The sequence below is a fragment of the Doryrhamphus excisus genome, chromosome 1 (assembly GCF_030265055.1).
Source record: "Doryrhamphus excisus isolate RoL2022-K1 chromosome 1, RoL_Dexc_1.0, whole genome shotgun sequence".
Classification (NCBI taxonomy): domain Eukaryota; kingdom Metazoa; phylum Chordata; class Actinopteri; order Syngnathiformes; family Syngnathidae; genus Doryrhamphus; species Doryrhamphus excisus.
The window spans coordinates 23615656-23635813 of record NC_080466.1 but is presented as its reverse complement, the minus strand read 5'-3'; the positions used below and the strand labels follow the sequence as shown (position 1 = coordinate 23635813).

Sequence of the window (20158 nt, the reverse complement as noted above, 5' to 3'; positions counted from 1 at the left end):
GAAGAACTGAGCAGAAACTGGAACCCAAAGAACAGCAAAGAACTCTCCCAATGCATGCGTGAGTCTATTTTATGTTATTATATCTTATTTTCTCTTATTATGTCTAATGTCTATATAATATGAGTGTAAAAGCGGCCATAGGGGTGTTATTTCATGTCTACAGGACTTTACCAATGTTAAAGACTGTATTTCCAAATTTGTAAACAGGTGTTCTAAGGTCTCTAAATAATAAGGAATCCTACTTTGCAGACATTTTTCAGTGGAATTGCATGTTTGGGTCTGGAACAAGGCATAAATATGAAAATCACTGTACATAAATCTGAAAAGTTTAAAAATGTAGGCTAGGGCACCTTTAAGAGGAATATATTTGAAACTAGTCAAATTTAGTGCTTTAATTTGTGGCTGAGTGTGGATTTTAGCACCATATTTTTGTTATTTATTCCACGTCAATAATCAAAATCATTATATATATATATATATCTTGGACACAATGTCATGTTGTAATTTACTGTAATTCGGTCACAACAGAGACGGCATTCTGAGACATTAAAGGGACTTGGTGTCTGATCAGATGAGAGACGCAAAGTTAAAAGTGACAATCAAACAGGGAGTAATATTAATAAAACAAGGCTTTTCCCACCGTGTATGCACAGGGGCATCACAATAGCTTGTAGACATCTTTTGATTCTCACAACCCCGTCTGAACTCGTCATTCATTTGTCACCGAGTGCAAGGTTGTGTCAGGGGAGACAAAACAAGCCCATGTCCTCATCCAAACACAGATAACGGCAACAAAAGACTTTTAACTATTCAACAAGGCTCCTTTTTCCTGGCAGGTGCATCCGTATGTCGGATGATGACTATTTGGGCGTGAGTGGATGCTGCCATGATGATATATGCACACCTGCCATGGCTCCTGGCGAGCAGTCACTCAGCTGAAAGTGTGTGTGTGTGTGTGTGAGGGGGAGGAGCAAACACCACAACAGGATGATGGTACAGTAGGTGACAGGGGATAGGACGCCTAGAGGGGCAATGCTGGGGGGATGGAAAAGGGGGAGCAAAAGAGCGAGAGAGCTGTATACATTATTAATGGTAGTTTGGTGTATGGAGAAAGAGATCTAATGTGGCCGTCAAGGTTGTAGCGCGTGTGTAATCGACAAAGACAGATTCCCTGGCTGTGCCTCTTAAGTCTCCCCATTTGCAGGTCGCTCCTCTCTCAGAGCAACACTCACACTCCAACAAAAAGATACAAAAATACACAAAAGATACAGTGACCACAGATAGACAGAAGATACAGAAGATCGGAATTAGTAGACGAAGGGATTGTAAAGCAGGGATTATTCAATGAGATCATATTCTTACTGCCATTGTTTTGCTTTTTAGTGTAAGGTCAAGTGATGATAATTAGTAAGCATTACAATTTGTCATTTATTCTCAAAATTCATATTTACGTGTCCAGATTCACACATGCACACATTAGAAGAATAATCACCGTATTTATGGATGCACCAATCCACAGTTTTTCACTTCTGATCCAATTCCTGAATTCTGCAGACAGCTATTCCGATACCAGAGCTCTGTTTGCTTTAATATCATCAGGGCTACAGACGCCATACTGTAAGAATGGAGAGGATTTTTAAGCATAAAAATAGCCAAATGATCTAAAACACAAATAGAGTTTAAGCCAATAAGACCACCAACTTGTGAATGTAGTATTCTACATTGGCCAGTAGGTAATTGTTCAGTGAGACTACCACAGAAGCGCCAGACTTGAACAAGTGGCTTTTATTGCAGGTTTAAACAGGCATAATAATAACAATAACACGGGTTGCTGTTGCAGCCATACACCTCAACAAGTTAAACTCTACCCTAAACCCCAACATCACTTCCTGTCCACCATCAATTCTGCTCCCCTACGGAGTAAACTGTCTTATGCTTACGAGTCCACTGGGCCGGCACCAGTCGGTGCCAGTTCGCGCCAAAGATTATGTGATTGGCGCCTCGTGGCTTGCTGTGGCGCCAAATTAACGACAACATGGCAACATGCCGAGCTAACATAATTCGGCACCACAGCGAACCACACAATCACATAATCTTTGGTGCGAACTGGCGCCGACCCAGTGGACTCTTAGCATTAAATTGCTTATTTTCTCTCATTATATCACCGATATTGGGTAACAAATGTAAAAGTGACTATAGTTCATGCCTACATAGCTCTAATCATGTTTTTAAAAAAAAAACATATTTAGAAGATCGTAAACGGGTTCTCTATGCCATAATTACAAAAATATTCAATTTATAAAGAAGAAATACTATTTTGTGAAAATTGACTTCAGGTCTGGAACCAATTAACTGTGATGAACAAGGGATTACTGTAGTGCTAAAAGTTGGTGACTCTTTAATGTGGACGTCAACAGTCAGCCACAGCACTTGCGTGTGTGCGGCACGAGGAGGATGGCTGCAGGTCCTTCGTAGAAACACATCCTATTGACTGGGTTTGTTGATATTCTTCAACAACATTGGATGTATGACAAATGTATGTATGGATGTATGACAAATCTCATGTATGACAAATCTCTGCATGTGATATTGTCAATTTCCCAAAATAAGCTGGGATAGAAACTGTATACTGATACCGGATTGGATCAGCCTGGTTCTATATCTTTAAACATTTATCACTTCTGCCTTCTACAGGTCAGCTCATCAACAGGCACAACTGCAAGAATATATCATCATATCTTTTCAAGTTATCTCAAAGCGTGGCTTTGAGTCATACATATTCACTTCCAGTGCATGTTTACATGTGGGATTACTTTTTCTTATCCTGTCCCACTAAAATATGAATTTAGTTTTGGAAAAATAATCTCAACTGGTATGTTTCACAACAAATAAGTATGTTTATAAGAAATAAATAAATAGCCTATGGGGGAGAGAAACAAGTACCTGGGGAAGCAGATATAATAAGAGAAAACCTCCAACCCAACAGTGGTGAGGGTGCTCCAAATAACTACGCCACCATGACGAATCTAATACAATTACACACAGCAGTGTTGGCGGGGTTGACAGAGAATGATGAAGCCAACATCAAACGGTGTTGATAAGTGGAGAGCAGGGAGCGGCTGACCAAAGGAGGAGCAGTAAGGAGAGGGAGGGTGTTATTGATTGTCCAGCCAGTGTTCTGGTTGCAAAAAGGGAAGGGAGGGCAGAGTTCGACCTGCGGGCAAAAAGCTTTAAGTCTAGTACCCCATGAGAAAACGCCAACTGGCCTCCAATGAGCTAGCCATTGGTCACGCTGGATTTCTGAATGACACCTACAAGTAGCTACTACACCCAACATAGGCTGTGCTCCACCCCCCTCGCATAAACACAACAATGCATCCAGGGCTGATTGAAATTCAAAAGCAAGCACCGACGCCACAGGCAGGGAAGGCGATGGGCAAGGGGGGAAGCCGTTGTGGTTCGCTAGGGTCCTATAAAAAAACAGATGCTAAATCACTTAACAACCAATAAATTAGTTGTCTCTGAATCTGCTGGGACAAGGGAAACCTCACAGTCTGTGGACACAGTGTGAATATGTGCCGCCTCGTTGCTATTAAATGTAATATATCACTAGAGGCTAAATGGAATGCAACAAAGGGGGGGGGGGGGGGGGGGCTCCATACAAGAGCTAAATGGTAACGACTAGAATGCATCACATAACATTAGAGACAAGAATGCTGACATTGGAAATGATGGCCACAGTGACAGAACATCAAACTCCAAAGCACATTCCCTTAGGATCATTCTGCCTCTCACTAGCAGAACAACCAAAATCAATTGATCTGAAAGAAGGGACTGAGACAATACTATATGTGCATCTCATTCTGTCCAACTGGGGCCTTCCAGCAGGACTCATCTCCGCCTCTGATCTCATTTCCTCCTCATATGCTAGTATATAATCCAAGGTAAAGCGGCAGCTCTGGCTGATACAGGGAGGCCGGCCAGCCCACTCAGATTGGACTCCTGGAATTAATCTGGAAAAATCCCCAGCACTAACCTGATTAGTTTCTGCTTAATCTAGGAGTTAACCAAAGATCAATTACAATAAGGACAACATTTGGGCCTGATGCCTCATGACCCAACAATAAAACTAAGCTATTCCTAAACTGTTTCACGTGATCACAGCTGGCTGAAGTTTGCAAAGGGCGAAGGAGTGCTTGGACCTTAGTGGACCTTACTTTGACACAAACCCACTCCCGCATATGGAGTCTTGCTTGTGACTATAGTCGGACTGATAGTATACAAATCCCAACTACATCACCAATCGGCACAGAACGCAGGCAACTCAAATACACTTACAGTCTGTTCTGAAGGACAAAACAACTTTCCCCGCAGGGCTTCTCGGGTGACAACGTAAGTAACACCGTGTGGCTGTGAGTCACGCATGCATTCCATACAGAAAAATGAGGATGTTGCTGGCAAGATGGGTTAGTTAGAAGTAAACAAGGCAGGGAATGTATTCTGTATGTTGGACTCATTGACTTGCAATTTCTATCAGACTGTTAGAAATAAACAAATAAGCAAGTTGAGCCATTTGCCATTTCTTGATCAGACTTATGAGGTTCCACCTTTGAGTCATTTTTTTTGACAGAAGTCAGAGAAATCACCCAAAGCAGTCAAGTTAATTAGGTTTAGATTCTGCACGCTTCTGTGTGAGCACAGTCCATTTCCTGTCTTTATTCTACAAAGTACTAGGCTCATTCATGAGTGCAAGAAATGTGGGGAGGCCCAAGCACTATTTACTCAGCAGGGAGAGACGGCAGTCCCAGGCTTCCTAATGGCTTCCTGCATTTCACTCAATTGTTTCCTCTCAGGAACTCATATTGTTAAAGACTGATGCTGCATTGACCAAAAAAAGAATACTACAAATCACTGATAATAAGATGTATTTAATTATGTTTGAATGGGAGACCATTTATTGCCATGTTGTTGTCTTCTGGAGAAATATTGTGTAGTGTTGAAGTAGCACTAGGAATGTCTTACCAAAGACTAAGGTGATCACTATCAATTATATCTGTGTATCCTGAACACATTCATTCTTCATGTAACACAGAACTGAAGCATGCATGAGCGCTAACAGATACTAGAATTATGTTACTACTACTACTACTACTACTACTTCTTCACCTCGTCGAAACCACTACAGGCAAGTCTTAAGTTACACAAGAGAAGTGTTTGATACCTCTAAGCTTCTGCAGCTTGCCCATGAACCTCTGGTATGTGTGGCACAAGCAGAAACACCGTCCATAAAATCCACACTCAAGCTCTGTCTAGCATGCAATTTTTGTTCTCTCAGCACTCCTCGATCTGTGTTGAGCTGGGAGGAGCCATTCGCACCTCTGCTTTGAAGTCCACATGGCAAAAAGGAGAAGGGACAGAGATAGGGAGCTCAATTTAGAGCCAAAAGACTCTCTACTGTGGGGTCAACCAAATTCTCTCATTTCGACCATAGACCAAGTGTTGAGACATTGCCCCACAGAGAGTACCTAAACCCCTGCTGCCCCCCCGCCACCGTGGTCGTTTGGGGCCAAGAGGGATGCGTGACATAGCGCTGGCCCAGAAACACTGCCCCGCCAGGCTGGGAATGCAGTGGCACTGTGGGGGGAGAAGGTGAGGGACAAAGAAGAGGCAAATGGGGCTCCACTGATTCAGCGCTCATTGGGTTAGAGCTTCATTATTAAGTCCCCTGTCAGTCTGCAACAAAAAGCCCCCCACGGGCCAACAGTGGCTAATAAAACCAGAGCCCTATATATATATATATATATATATATATATATATATATATATATATATATATATATATATATATATATATATATATATATATATATATATATATATAACTCTCGGAAACTCGTGACATCTTTCATCTTAATTTTAGCAATGTTAACAAGATTGCCAAAACCAAGCAAAATGATGCTGTTTTTCACACCTGTTTAATTAGATCACGTTGAGCTTGTTTTTATTTAGATGAGCACTTCACAACAATATTGCATGGCATATGGCATAAACAGAATGCAGTACATATTTTAGGAGCTTGTTCAGTTTTAATGTGCTTACGTGTGTGTGTATGGGGGGGCGTTTATGTGTGCGTGCGTCACATGTGTGTGTGCCTGTTCTTCATTCAGCAAGTGTCATGAAATATAAAATGTCATGGCATGTGAAATGCAGGTGCATTTGCTATGCTAATGAAGGTATTAGACTGGAAAGAGGAAGGGAATGGGGTCTAGAACTTAGCAGCATGCACAGCAGCACACATTTTTCACATTGTTACACCATGCTTATGTACTTGCTAATTGTTGTATTTTCATCATGATCCTGAACGTTCATTATGGTTAATTGGTTCCAGACCAGACCATATGTGAATATCCACAAAGTAGACTTCCTTATTTATAAATGAAATATTTTCATAGTCATAGAAAACCTGCTTACTACCTTCTTAATATGATTTTTAGCATTATTTGAGCACTCTCGACACCCCAATAGACGCCTTTGCCCTTGTGTTACCCAAAGTAGACATAAAAAGACACATAGTTTGTTCAAATTTGAGCTTTAGTGGGTTAAGGCCGCAACAGTAACCTGTGTTTTTATCCTGGATTATTGTTCTTCTTGTGACATCATTCAAACCTGGAATAAAAACCAGTTGTGTGTTTGCGTTTGTGACTCTCATCGAACATTACTGACACTTCATCCCAAAAGAGTCTCAAAGGACTTTAGAAGCAGGCAACTACAGACATCTCCTGATCTGAACCCCCATCCGGGCAAAGAAAAACTCAAAACCCAGTTTGGGGGGGAAAAGAAACATTGAGAAGAGACCACTTATATGCATATCCATCCATCCATTTTCTACCACTTATCCTCACTAGGATCGCGGGCATGCTGGAGCCTATCCCAGCTGTCTTCAGGCAAGAAGCGGGGTGCACCCTGGACTGGTCGCCGGCCAATCGCAGGGCATGTATAGACAAACAAACATTATGTTTTAAGCAATTATGGGCCATATTCAGTGAAGAAACTGTGTGATATTTATTGAAAAACTGCAAAATTTGAACCCCAAAGCGGCGTGGGACGACTGCATGTAAAATAACTTTCAACACAGTCATGCCTCTGGGAGACAGCTCCATTCATTTCAATGAGATTAAGTCAGATGTGAACAAAATTCGAATTTCTGTATGAAACAGCACTATTGTATCGACAGCAAAGAACCGTAAGGTAAAAGTTAAAAATAACTGCGAGCTACCTTTGTTGTAATTGTACCCCACCCTTGAACCTTACTTGACTTCATAAAACATATCTGAATATTTTATACTCAAAAATGAGCATCAACACAGTCTGAATATGATAATAATGCCCATTTAGTCCACTCTGCACTGCACCTTACTGTATGTACTGTACACAGGAGGCCCGCAATGAGTTTCTAACTAAATAGGAAATGCCCTTCAAAGCGATAGGAAATCAAAAAGATACATAATTAATGAAATGACTTATCAATGCATTCATAGTGGAAGTAAAATCCAAAAGGCCAATGACAGAGTCCAAAGTCAATTAGGAGAGAGTAAATGAAGAGACAAGTTAAACTGCAGTCATCAATGTTCATCTCCAATTGTGTTCTTGATGGGGCACCTCATTAAGAATCACTTGGTAGCAGCTGGCTCTATCCCACTTCATTACTACCCACCATGCCAAAACCTCTGCCACCGGCCCTTCCGCCCATCCCCCGCTCCAAACACGTCCCCGGAGTCTCATATGACATCTGTGTCTCGGGGTCCTGTGATGGAATGCTGCTCGCCTGCTATTCCTCCGCAGGTGCTCGCTGCTGGCTGCCATCCATTTTGCAGCCATGCTGATGCTGTGTGTGAGTGACCTGTCACTGTTCAGGGGAGCAGGGCAGGCACAATCAAGGTGTGCGTGTCACTCGTACAGGAAACCAAGTGTGGTTTAGTGCAACTGCTTTCCATCACCATCTATTTTTGTGAACCCCCTCACCTCTAGGAGCTGACTGCTCTGCTCCATCTGCTTATCCCTTTTACCAAGCTAGTCCTGCTCTGTCTCCTCCATATCAGTTAGAGGAAGGTCATGGCTGCATTTAGACACACAAGAGAGTGTGTCATCCCAGATGTTGCTTGTCAATAGCTTTATCAAACAAAGACTTGAACACCGCTACACAGTATGAGTGATACCAGCAACTTGAATGTCCAGAATCCAAATGCAGTGTTTCCCATATATTCATTTATTCATCTGTCATTAATAAAAATGCAAACCACCACAAATGGCACAACTCATTAGGTTGAGGGATGCAGCGTAACACCACTCCAGATTCCAGAAAGTGTTTGTTGCACCATGCATGTACTATGTAAACATATACAGTAACAATACAGTACAACCCATCGTGAAAGTATTGGCCACAGGAGCGCATATCCAGACATGCATGGCACCGCCACAAACGTGGGGAGTGTGCATTACCACCGCTGTGAAAGACGAGGTGTGGAAGTGTGCAGAACATCTCCATGATCACGCCAGCCTTCAGCCATGCATAGTAATAGTGCTAGTCGATAGAGCCCTAGTTTGCGTTGCCATTTGCTAACTGCAGCTTCATTGTTTTTACATTTGTGCACATTGTAGAAATAAAAAAGAACAAAAGGCACACTCTAACTACAAAAAGCTGAAATCTAAAATCTACTAATTTACAGTACATGGCCAATTATGCAAATTAGACAATAATATCTTTTAGATCCTGCCTCGCTCCCTGCGCCCACCATCACAAAAAGATTGAGGTCTGAAATGTCACAGTTTGTAATTTGCTGATGCGCCCGTGATAACTTCTAAAACTTAGATCTAACAACACTCTTCAAAACTTGCCTTTTATCACACATTAAAAACTTGTCATGCAGATGATGGTCTTTTCAAAAGGTCAGTGACTAACAGCCACATTAGAAACAGCATCCTGTTGAATGAATGTTGGCCTGGCTCAGGGTTTGCTTCACACTAACATTTGAACACAAAATAAATGGCATTGTGTTTCAAAGTGCTACTGAAGGACTCATTTATCCAGCTGGAAAGAGCCACAAAAGCAGAATAAAAAGAGTCGGCCAATTCTGTGACATCATGGCACTGTAATGAAAAAAAGTACTGCACTAATTTCAAAATTTTCAGCTGCCTGTCGACCTTTGTCAGCTTTAGAGGAGCTCAGAGTCGAGCTCTAATAACATGGTGAGAAGTCACTGAAGTCAGCGGAGCCGGAGCCAAAGGGGTGCTCCCAGTAGCACAAAGAAGCCTCTATACAACAGTGCACTGCTCAAAGAGCTGTTTCAGCTCCAATCTAGCTGCAGAAACAAGGGTTACTACCACTAGAACAGCAGGGGTGAGGCCAAAGGAAACCTGACGGGCCTATGAGAGTATCTGAGAAACAAGTTGACATACACATCACCGCTTCAGAGCTACAGTTGGTCTAAATGCAACAATCCAAACTCTTAAAAGTTGAACTCTGAGGTTCAACTAAATCCAGGATGTTGCCGTGCACACTGAATCGATGCCATGGAGAAATGCCTTCTTCCTTCTCTTTGGGCTTTCCCCTTCAGGGGTCGCCACATCAATCACCTCCATCCAACCATGTCTTCCGCATCTGTCTCTCTCACACCGACTGCCCTCATGTCCTCCTTCACTACATCCATCGACCTCCTCTACGCCTCCTACCTGGCAGCGTCCTTCTACCAATATATTCACTATCTCTCCTCTGGACATGTCCCAACCATCTCAGTCTGGCCGATAACCGACTTTATCTCCAAGGCCTCTAACATGTAATGTCCCTCTGATGTACTCCTTCCTGATCCTATCCATCCTGGTCAGTCCCAATGAGAACCGCAGCATCCTCATCTCTGCTACCTCCAGTTCTGCTTCCTGTCTTTTCCTCAGTGTCTCTAGTCTAGACCAAACAAAATGGCTGGTCTCCCCACGGTTTTTTAACAATATGAAATGCATATAAGTAACCATGTGATTTCTTGGATCCAATAGTGTTTGTCACTTTGTCAGAATGCTGGCAATTTGGCTCCAGTGTAGGTACATCAGAAAAGCAGAGACTTATGACATAATTGCAAAGCATTGTAGCTGCGGAGATGTTTTGTGATAAGAATATTGTGTGTTACAAACAGGTAATGTATTAAAAATGTGACAAGATGAGCACCAAATTGTACACTAACCAAGATATGTACAGCTGACTTTCCAAATTATTTACTACATCAAAACAGATTGTGTCTGGTAAAACAATGCGGTTGTGGAGGAATGAGGTAAATAAAAAACTAACAGCTTAATTCTGACTCTCGATAAGCAGTCACTTGTATTAAAGGAGTACATAAGAGGCAAACCTAAAACCACAATGTGGAAATATGCCACAGTAGTATTTTCTATGCACAGATTTAGAAATCAAAGTTCTTGACACACTAACCCCAAACCACTTGACCACCAAACATCAAATTATTCTCAAACTCTGACCTGTAATTTGTCCTCTGTCTAAATAAAGACATTTATAATAAAATGCAATAGCACACTTATCAAGACATTTGAAAGACATTTCTCCACCAAATAAAAGATTAGCAGAGAAACCAAAGGACATCGGGACTGCAAATCTCTAAGTCTTATTTCTCCTGAATTAAAACTAGAAATATGTGGAATTTGTTGATAGTACAGCATCTGTTCAACCCCAGATGTGGGACCGATGCTTGTATAAAACAGCCAGCCACGTCTAAAGCTGCCAGGAGCCACAGGCCGGGCACAAGACGATGGCAGCCGGCTGGATGAAGCAGCGTTCACAATCGCCTCTCTGTGACTGAGAGCCTCCACACCCTTACAGCATATGAACAGATCCTTTGACTGACTGAAGCCTGGGAAGTGCTCTGTGTAACACGGTCAAAAGATACTGTACCATATGAGTGTGCGCAATCTATCCCATACACACAACCTGCAGACCAGATGAGCTGACAAAGGACTGGAAATGGCGCTTTTGATGGATACAGAATCAATTAGTTCACCTAATCATTCTATTGGAAATGCTGTTTGAATCTTGCACAACACTTTGAAGCGCAAGCTAATTTACAACTGCACTACATCACGAGCTGCACCATTGAGAAGAATTTCAGGTTAATTCATCACATCCTGGATGTCCTCCAAAAAGACAGCGGTGAATAAATTCATGTCTGAGAGAGGCAGGATGCTGGCGCTCCAGCAGGTATGGTGCAATCAAGTAAAGGTTATTAATCAGTTAGGCTCCTACAATTTGTGACCTCAGCGGTTGCCAATACAGGATCTCACCACCTCACTATTACATTAACTATAAATGACCTTAATTGCATTTCCAGTTCCCAATGGAAAGATGAGAAGATTTTTATTTTTTTGAGTTTCACATAAGAGAACAATGTCAAGCTGCAGACGAACAGTCCTGTTGGTGTTACGATGGAACTGACAAAAAAATATGAGCATGTGAACGCAGACTAGAGACTCTCAGCAAATGGAAACACTGTTACAGAAATACGGACACGCAAATGTGGTTGGCCTGTATGCAGACTGCACCACCCAGAACTAGGCATTCCCAATAATGAAATAATCAACTAATCCGTTATTTTGCTCATTCCTACACCCAGTGCAAACATATTCTTCAACAAATCTCAGCAGACATGGAAGAAAAACATTGAACCTCTCCCACCGACTGGATTGTGACGTAAAATGATGCTTCAAACAAAAAAGCGTGACATACTGTGTTTATAAAAGCACCACATAAGCTGAAGTAGACAGCTGGAAAGAGCCAGAATAACAATATAGACTCTTACTTATACGTATATAGTCTTGCTTGTACATCAGCTCCAAGGTCCCCTCTTCTCTCCCACGGGCCATTTAGATTCACCATTACTAACATGCAGCAGGCCACAACAACACAGAACACAAGAAAAAAACAAAAGAAAATGAACACTCCCAATATACATTATATTAACAAGAATGTGAAAAATGTGGCATCCCTCAGGTTACAATCAAGTCTAAAAGAAGTAGACCTCCAAAAGATTTATAACATCTTGACAGACCTCAACTTATGTATTTTTTTCCCCAAAGTGCCGGCTTTTCCGTTTGGACTTAAAAGAGCAAACACATAAAGAAGACACAGAAGTGGACTAGAAGAGCCTTCAGTACAAATGATGTAAGACCGTCTTTCACCAAATATAAATAGCCAGAGGTGCACTAAATCATCAATGAGAAGCCGCACGAAATTTACTGTTCAAGTCTGATCCTGTGTCCCTTGTGTACCAATGTCCTTTTAGTACCTTAACTGATGGATCTGCTGGACCAATAAATGCCAATAAATAAGGCACATTTTAAAGTGACAAAAAGGCCAGCTGGTAAATAAAAGGGTAAAAGACCAAGAGTGATTCAGAACACCCTTATGATGACAACAAAGAGGAGGAACCGCACGTCGCCCGGATGTGGGATACTGGGGATACCCTGGAGCCAGGCCCGGGGGAGGGGCTTGCAGGCGAGCGCCTGGTGGTTGGGCCTTCACCCAATCTCCCCCTCGTAGACCCACCACCTACGGGGGCAAGCATAAGGGTCCCTGGTGAGGTGTTCCAGGCATGCCCAGCCGGGATAAGTCCCCGGGGCAGACCTAGGACATGCTGGGGGGATTATGTCTCACAGCTGGCCTGGGAACACCTTGGTGTCCTCCCGGTGGAGCTGGAGGAGATGGCCGAGGACAGGGAAGTCTGGGCTTCCCTACTCAGACTGCTGCACCCGCGACCCGGACCCGGATAAGCGGAGGAAAATGGATGGATGGATGGATGGTAAATAACAAATATATTTAAATATATATTTGAACACAAGCAACATATCTAAAATACTACATGAGTGGAATTAGTTTCACTGCACAATAGTATGACCAGCTGCTTCAAAAAGGACCACTTTACCAGAGGAGCAGCACGATGAGTCCATGAACAGCTATGGACCTTGTTATTCTTTCTAAGCAATCCAGTCTGCATGGCAAATACACTGGGGGCTATTACATGATTTCTTTTAAACAGCAAGCAGTAACACAATCAATAAACAAGGAAAAATTGAGGAGTTTAAACTGCAGCAAGAGAGTTCATGTAGCGTCAAATGAGTGTGCAAGCATTCCGAAACTCCACACACGAGCTAACAGCTGATGCACGCAAATTGTGCTATGCAGAGAAATGGGACCGTGTGAAATTGTGAAAGGTCTATTATTTTTACTGTGCAAATAATGGAGGCCTTGGTTGAAGCTGACTGCACAACATGTACATAAACACTGCAGTGCAATGTTTTTAACAAGATTCATTTACGACAAATGAGCCAACAGTCGAGCCCTGTTAGATGAAATAAAGGCCGGGGGGTCTTCTTACAGCGCCACAATAGGCCAACCCAAACTGAATTTGGGTGAACCCCAACTCGGAGCGAGGCCATCTGTTCAGGACGTATTGATCCATGTTGCACTTTGCCAATTACACAGGATAAACTGTGACAGTTAGTGTAGATGATTTCAATAACTGCTGCCATTTTGATTCTTTTAAGACCCCTGTGCAAAGACTTTCTAGCTACAATAGTGGCAGCCCGATCAAGTTGTCACTAGGTTAATAAAGTGGCAAGATCATTACCCCCCCCCCCCCTTTACATCAGTAGCACTGAGCTGCATCACATCGGGCCTCCAATTGCTTATAGCGGACCAAAAGAACTTCCAATGAGGGGAGGGGAGTTCATTACTGAGGCAGATGAATCAAACACTTGGCCAAGTGCACAATTATCCAACTCTCTAGATGGAGGTCATTAGGACTTTATGCCCACTCTGAGCCCCTAAATAAATAATCACTAAGCTATGCAGTCAATATGGTAGGCAGCAGGTGTCTCTGTGTGACGATTCAAGATGATTCTGCTATTTTAGCAACGACAGAAACATTCTAAAATTGTGTGAAATGACACAGATTTAAAAACATATGATTTAAAACAACAGACAAAGGCCCTGTCCACACTTTTTTTGGCGGGTAGGGAAAAAAGTCCCATCCACACTGTACCGGATTGAATCCAGACGGGATGAGATAAATGAATGAAAATGATGACATGTCAACCTGTTTAGGTCAGGAGGGGGTTGTTCAGGGTTTAGCATGATTTTGTGCCACGATGGAGAGGTCTGCGGGGTAAATACTTCCCCACACAAACGTTTCTTCTCCTCACGATGAATATGCCATAATTTCCGGACTATGAGGCACTGCTTTTTTGACACGCTTTGAACTAGGGCTGGGCGATATACCAATATATCAATATTTCTTTTGAAGCAAGCTATCAAAAACAAGCATACCGTTCATATCAATATAGACTGGATTTGATGCGGAGGTCTCATGTTTCAAGATGGCGCCGCCCCAGTGCAAGCTAGTTATGGCAACTGTGTATCTTTTGCAGTATTTTTAGTGTTTAATGGTGCATACCGGCCCCTTAAGCAAGTGTGCAGCTGTGAGTGTTCATTTTGTTACGTTTGTAGCTTACTGCTTGCTCCATTGTTTACATTCGGTAGCAGCTGTTAGCTTTGAGCATCCCTTCGTTACACCGAGCGACCGGAGATCATTTTATGGAAACAATATCGGGATATATAATGTATATCAATATTCAACCTAAATATATTGAGATACGAGTTTTGGTCCATATCGCCCAGCCCTACTTTGAACCATGCTTGAATCCCACACGCTAGGAACACGAACTGTAGGTGGGATTACAAGATTTATGGCTGCTACACATGGGGGCGACATCACCTCTAGTCTAATAATTTTCAATGCAACTTGCACGACGCAGCGATTATCAGGAGTCAACGTCCAGCCAAGCGTCAAGCGAGATACGTGCGTGCCGAATGTTGTGCTTGAGTATGAGCCGAAAATGTTCAACTTTCATATCGTGAAAGGGATAGGCAGCGGCATGGGAACTTGTTGGCAACAAAGTAAACACACCAGGTAAGTTTACATGAATTACACAGACATTCCTGTAAGTTTATCCTTAATACTAGCAAGGTGAGTGCAGCTGACATTCAGGGGCGCTCAATAGTCCGGAATTCACGGTGACCTGTGGAGGCACTTTCAGACGAAACATCAAAACTTTGACAATGTCCATCCCCACCTGTGTAAAGATGACAACCCAAGCAAAACTTTGGTAAAACAGTCTCAAAGGTTTGTGCAGGTTTGTGTCGTTAAAATGGTTGTTTGTATCGTTTTGGTTTTTGAGTTATTAAATATTAATTTATAGGTCAATCTAACTTTTCTCCAAATGATGCAATTATATAATCAGCAGACACTTAAACATTTACTAACAGTACAAATGATTTCAACTGCTTGAATTTGGAGAAGATGGGTGCTGGGAGGTTATTCTCCGTCAGCCCTGCTCTACACAACAAAAAGCAACTATAGCTGTAGAAAAAGCTATCACCGATGCAAAGATGATGAAGGACTGGCCGCACGCTGGCCGCACGCTGGCCGCTGTAAATGAGGTGGTTTATGATGACCAAATTAAAAACCGTGTCATTGATACGATACACTTTTAAATTACTTAAAATACTGTGATGCAACTTATTTTTAGTTAATCCATTTTTTATGTGAGGTCGGGTTTATTCATGAAGCACATTTACTTGAAATACTGCTGTGGTGTATGTTATTATAGCGCTGTAGTTAAATGTTTGTGGAATGCTATGGTTGAAAGCCATAACATAAAAGCATTAAAATGTGGTTACCCTGTCAAGTAATGGCACAGTGTATGTCCCCTTGGGCCCTTACATTTTTGAAACAGTCTTCATTATTTAGTTGAGTAGCCATATTAGCTCTGCCATATTAGTAGTAAGATGATCCAAGTGAGTGAGCTATACAACATGCATACTAATTACAGTAGTAGAAGAAGGCCGTGGCTGCTTTCTTCAGGTTGAATTTCTTGGTGTGGTGGCAGGTACTCAACAGCGTCCAATGACCATCTGACCAACAGTCAATGACCAACAGAGAACATTTTACACTCAAGACCAAATCAGAGATGTGGTTCCTGAGAGTTACAGATGAACAACTCTTGCTGTGTAGCCAAGAGCTGCCTGCAAAGAGGCAGTAGGGGAGAAATAAGAACTTTGGCGTGGGGGACTACCACTCATTCATAGCGGCATGTCCTCATAAACACAAGTAAACACACAATCAGTAGTGATCAAATAAGTGTCAAATGAAAGAAAATTAATTGTATCAGAAAAAGTATATTAACAAATTTCATAGGGCGATAGATGGACTTCCACTGTGACAAGGTGTCATCAATTCTCTACATTTTACACATTATTTTTCATACTCACGGTAATAAGGGACAAAGTGCATCCCTTGATAACTCAACGCGTACTTTTACCTAGTCGCACATGCGTGAGTAAATAAAGTACTTACACGCAATGTCTGGTATTTTAGTTGCAAAGAGCCATTTCACCGTGTATTCACCGACAACTTTATACTGTTATTCTGTATATTTTGTATTTTCATATTTTGTATTTCATATTTTGTATTCTCATTCTTTTTTAATAGATGTGTATGCACCTACTACACCAAAACAAATTCCTAGTATGTGTTTGATCATACATGGCAATAAACCTTTTCTGATTCTGATTCTGACAATGCACCGTGTATTGTCATAACATTAACATATACCGTATATAATTATAAAAACACCACAGGACACAATCATAAATGTAGCACAACAGCCTCTTTTCTTTTCCCTTCATGACACATACTTTTCAGTCACTCATTTTCTATACCGCTTATCCGCACAAGGTTCGGTGCTGGAGCCTATCCCAGCTGTCTTTGGGCAAGAGGAGGGGTACACCCTGGACTGGTGCCCAGCCAATCACAGGGCACATATAGACAAACAACCATTCACACTCACATTCATACCTATGGACAATTTGGAGTGGCCAATTAACCTAGCATGTTTTTGGAATGTGGGAGGAAACCGGAGTACCGGGAGAAAACCCACTCGTGCACAGGGAGACCATGCAAACTCCACATAGAGATGCCCGAGCGGGGAATCAAACCTGGGTCTCCTAGCTGTGTGGCCTGCTTGCGAACCACACATACTTATCTTTTCCAAAAAATATGTGCATGCTTGATCATTACGTGGTTTTACTCCAAAAAAAGTGGACTGTAGAGTTTGGGAAAGACAGAAGACTGCCAATGAAAAACGGTTGTTTTAGAAGTCTAGCCAGTGTTTCATCTAAGGTGGTCTGTGAGGATAAATCCTTGTGCAGAATGCTTGCATAAAAGCAAAGACGGTGGCCAAATGTTTACACATTTCAGCAGGTTATTTGCATTGTCCACTGGGAGACAATCAGCACACAACCCAGTCCCAGCAGGATTACAGAGATAAGATAGGGCCTAAGTGGATTTTACACTGCCAGCAGCAACTTGTTTACAAACTTTTAGTGGAATTTCACAACAACTTTTAGGGCACTGCAGACTGAGGAGTTTCAGCTAAGCTTCAAGAAATATGCAAAACCTGAATTAAAGAGTAGGTCGTCCGTTGAGTCTGTCCAAGGCCCAAAAGGGACTTGGACAACTTTGACTGCAGAATTTGTGGTCATGGTAAGAACCACAAATAAACGTGTTTTGAATAAACAGATATTTTCAAAGGGGTACCCCATAATTGGAATTTGAGACTCCGTCTCTGCGTGTGGGTCTCCGCCCAATTCTCTGGAATCAATCAAACCTCCCAAAGCAACTCCCTGGTCCCCTTAATCTCCTGGTTTTATTACTTTCCAGACAGTCAGCCTGTTTCACCCTACCCCCAACTCCCTCTTTTGTAAGGATCTCCTGCACAACCAAGGAGGGGCTTTTCTCCACACACCCTCTCTCCTCGATGTCTCACTTGTACCAATGCAGAGATGCTGCTCCATGCACAAGCAGAACCCTGTCAATCCCAGCCTAATCTTCTCGATGAAGCAAAAACAGGCATTTCCAAACACATGGGCAGCCCTTTCTCACATTCACACACACAACCATGGGACGATTGGCCAGGATGAATAGACCCTTTTTTCCAAACGCATGCTTGAATGACTGCATAACACAGCTAAGATGAGGTGTGTAAACTCCAAGCAGGCATTTTCTGTCATTACGCTGAAACTGGCAACAGATTGCCAACTGGGACTTGAGCTAAGGCTGCAATCAATAACCCCTTGATGCCTTCCAATGGGCAGAAGGGGGCAGTGACATTTCCCACAATAGAAGACCACCAGTTCCACCGATGGCGAAACGCTAATGAATTGGGAATCTGTTTATCCATCAGCTAAACATGTATTGACACCCAGGTAATGAGATGTCTGCTGGACTGATGGGGGCTGCCTCGGCCTCTTCGTGGTGAATACTAGTGACTATTTGCCTCGCATTCCACATTCAAAGTGATGCATTTGGAAGACTACATTTTCATTCTACCTGTAAACATCTCAACAAAAATGACCTGAACGGAACGTCACCAGCTTCCGTGTCAGTTTAGAAGCGATTTGTGTTTCATAATTCATGTGAGTGTGTTCTAATTCAAGTTTGACCACTTCTGCGGTGCCCACTGCAGCAACACGAGAGAACAAGAGTGAGACGTGTACCTTTGTCGACGTGCTTTGCAGCCGTGCACAGAAAGGTGAGACAGGAGAGGAGCGAGAGGAGCCCCAGAGCTCCCCGCTCAGCCATCACTTTTCACTAAAAAATCTTTGCAGGCTTCACGAATCCCGACGTTAAAAGAAATCCTTACACACACAAATCCCACGTCGGTGGTGGAAAAATGCACAAGGAAAAAAGTTCAAAGAGGCAACCCGCGAAGGCTCATCCGGTGCCAGGTACTTCAAAAACAGCCCGGAAGAAACATTTAGCTGAAAAGAGAGAGCCGCAGGTTAAACACACTCTTTTCTCAACTTGGTCGAGGCAGAGGTCGCAGGGGGGAAAAAAACACCCATCAATCCATGGCCACGGAGGCGCAGCGTAAAGACGAGGCTTGCGGGCGAGGAGGCCCCAACACTCCGACTAGTCCTCTCCAATGTCCGCAACCGGCATAAACCACGAAGCAGCTACTTGAGAGAAGAAAATGTCATCCAGGCAAAGAGACGAATCTCGGCCGGGGCGAGCTCGCCGCTCACGGTCGGGACTTGAGGGAGCAGCGTGGTGGTGGAGGGCTGGAGCTTCACTGGCTCCCCGGAAAACCGGGCGTGGAATCTCACGGAAGTTTGGATCCAGGCTGCCTGTTCAGGCGAACACCAAAATGTGGTCTGGGATATCAATCCGAACACCTTGTACTCCTTCCTTCATCTTACTCATGCATATGAAGAATTCATGAATGAATTATTGTCTCGTCATTTCTATCGTGCTGTTTTTTACAGGCGGGGGTGCACCTCAATCAATTCCATTATTTTTGAAATGCGTGTTTAATTTCAATCGTCGGTTTTTTAATACAAAAAAACTATCAGGGGTCTGGAACTTAAATCAATCTTAGAGCTAATTTGACCGAAAAAAGCAGAGATGGGCTATTTGTGTTATTTATATGACTGACAACATTGAGTTGGTACTTTACAGTCTACTGTATTCACACAGCAGATGTCCACACAAGCGGCGTGGACAGTGGCGGAGCTTCAGCCACCATTGCTCACTCCCACTGGCCAGCCCATTTAGACATTCAGGGATGAACTCGGACCCCAAATGGAGACGGAGATGCACCCCACAAGGCTAGTGCGGCGGCCGCATCATAGCCGCGAAGGCTTCATTGTGAGCAAACAATGGCAACTAAAGAGAGAAGGGGGGAGCTGGAACTAAGCGACTGTTATAACAGTTACCTTTCTTGCAAATGTTGATCTGAAATCGCAGGAGTCATTCCGGCATTATCTTTCTGTAGGCAGGTGTAATTGAGCCTTTAAGTGGATCTATTATGCTTTTTCCACTTTTCTGACCTATGAATGTAATAGGAATGTTATGTTCTGGTGTTAAACCATGCCAAAGTTGAAGATAACGAGGTTTGCACATTTGGAAGTGAGCCAGGAAAGACTTTTGGGATGACTCAAAACGCTCTGTTTCAAAAGGTGTCATAAAAAAGCGCCCCTTTGTGA

The 20158-nt window shown here is 42.8% G+C and overlaps 1 protein-coding gene across 8 annotated transcripts in view; it reads right to left on the bottom strand.

The window, feature by feature from the left end:
• The window catches only part of neo1a (neogenin 1a), a 170145-nt gene extending 150883 nt beyond the window's left edge, over nucleotides 1-19262 (bottom strand). For 4 of the 8 annotated variants that reach the window (XM_058046024.1, XM_058046021.1, XM_058046023.1 and 1 more), the window contains exon 1: nucleotides 18671-19261. In XM_058046024.1, the coding sequence (XP_057902007.1) occupies nucleotides 18671-18755 (85 nt within the window). In that variant the 5' untranslated portion in view covers nucleotides 18756-19261. Of the gene's footprint in view, nucleotides 1-18670 lie in introns of all 8 variants that reach the window. The other 4 variants (XM_058046027.1, XM_058046020.1, XM_058046025.1 and 1 more) reach the window with 2 other exon arrangements.
• Between the last annotated feature and the right edge of the window lie 896 nt (nucleotides 19263-20158).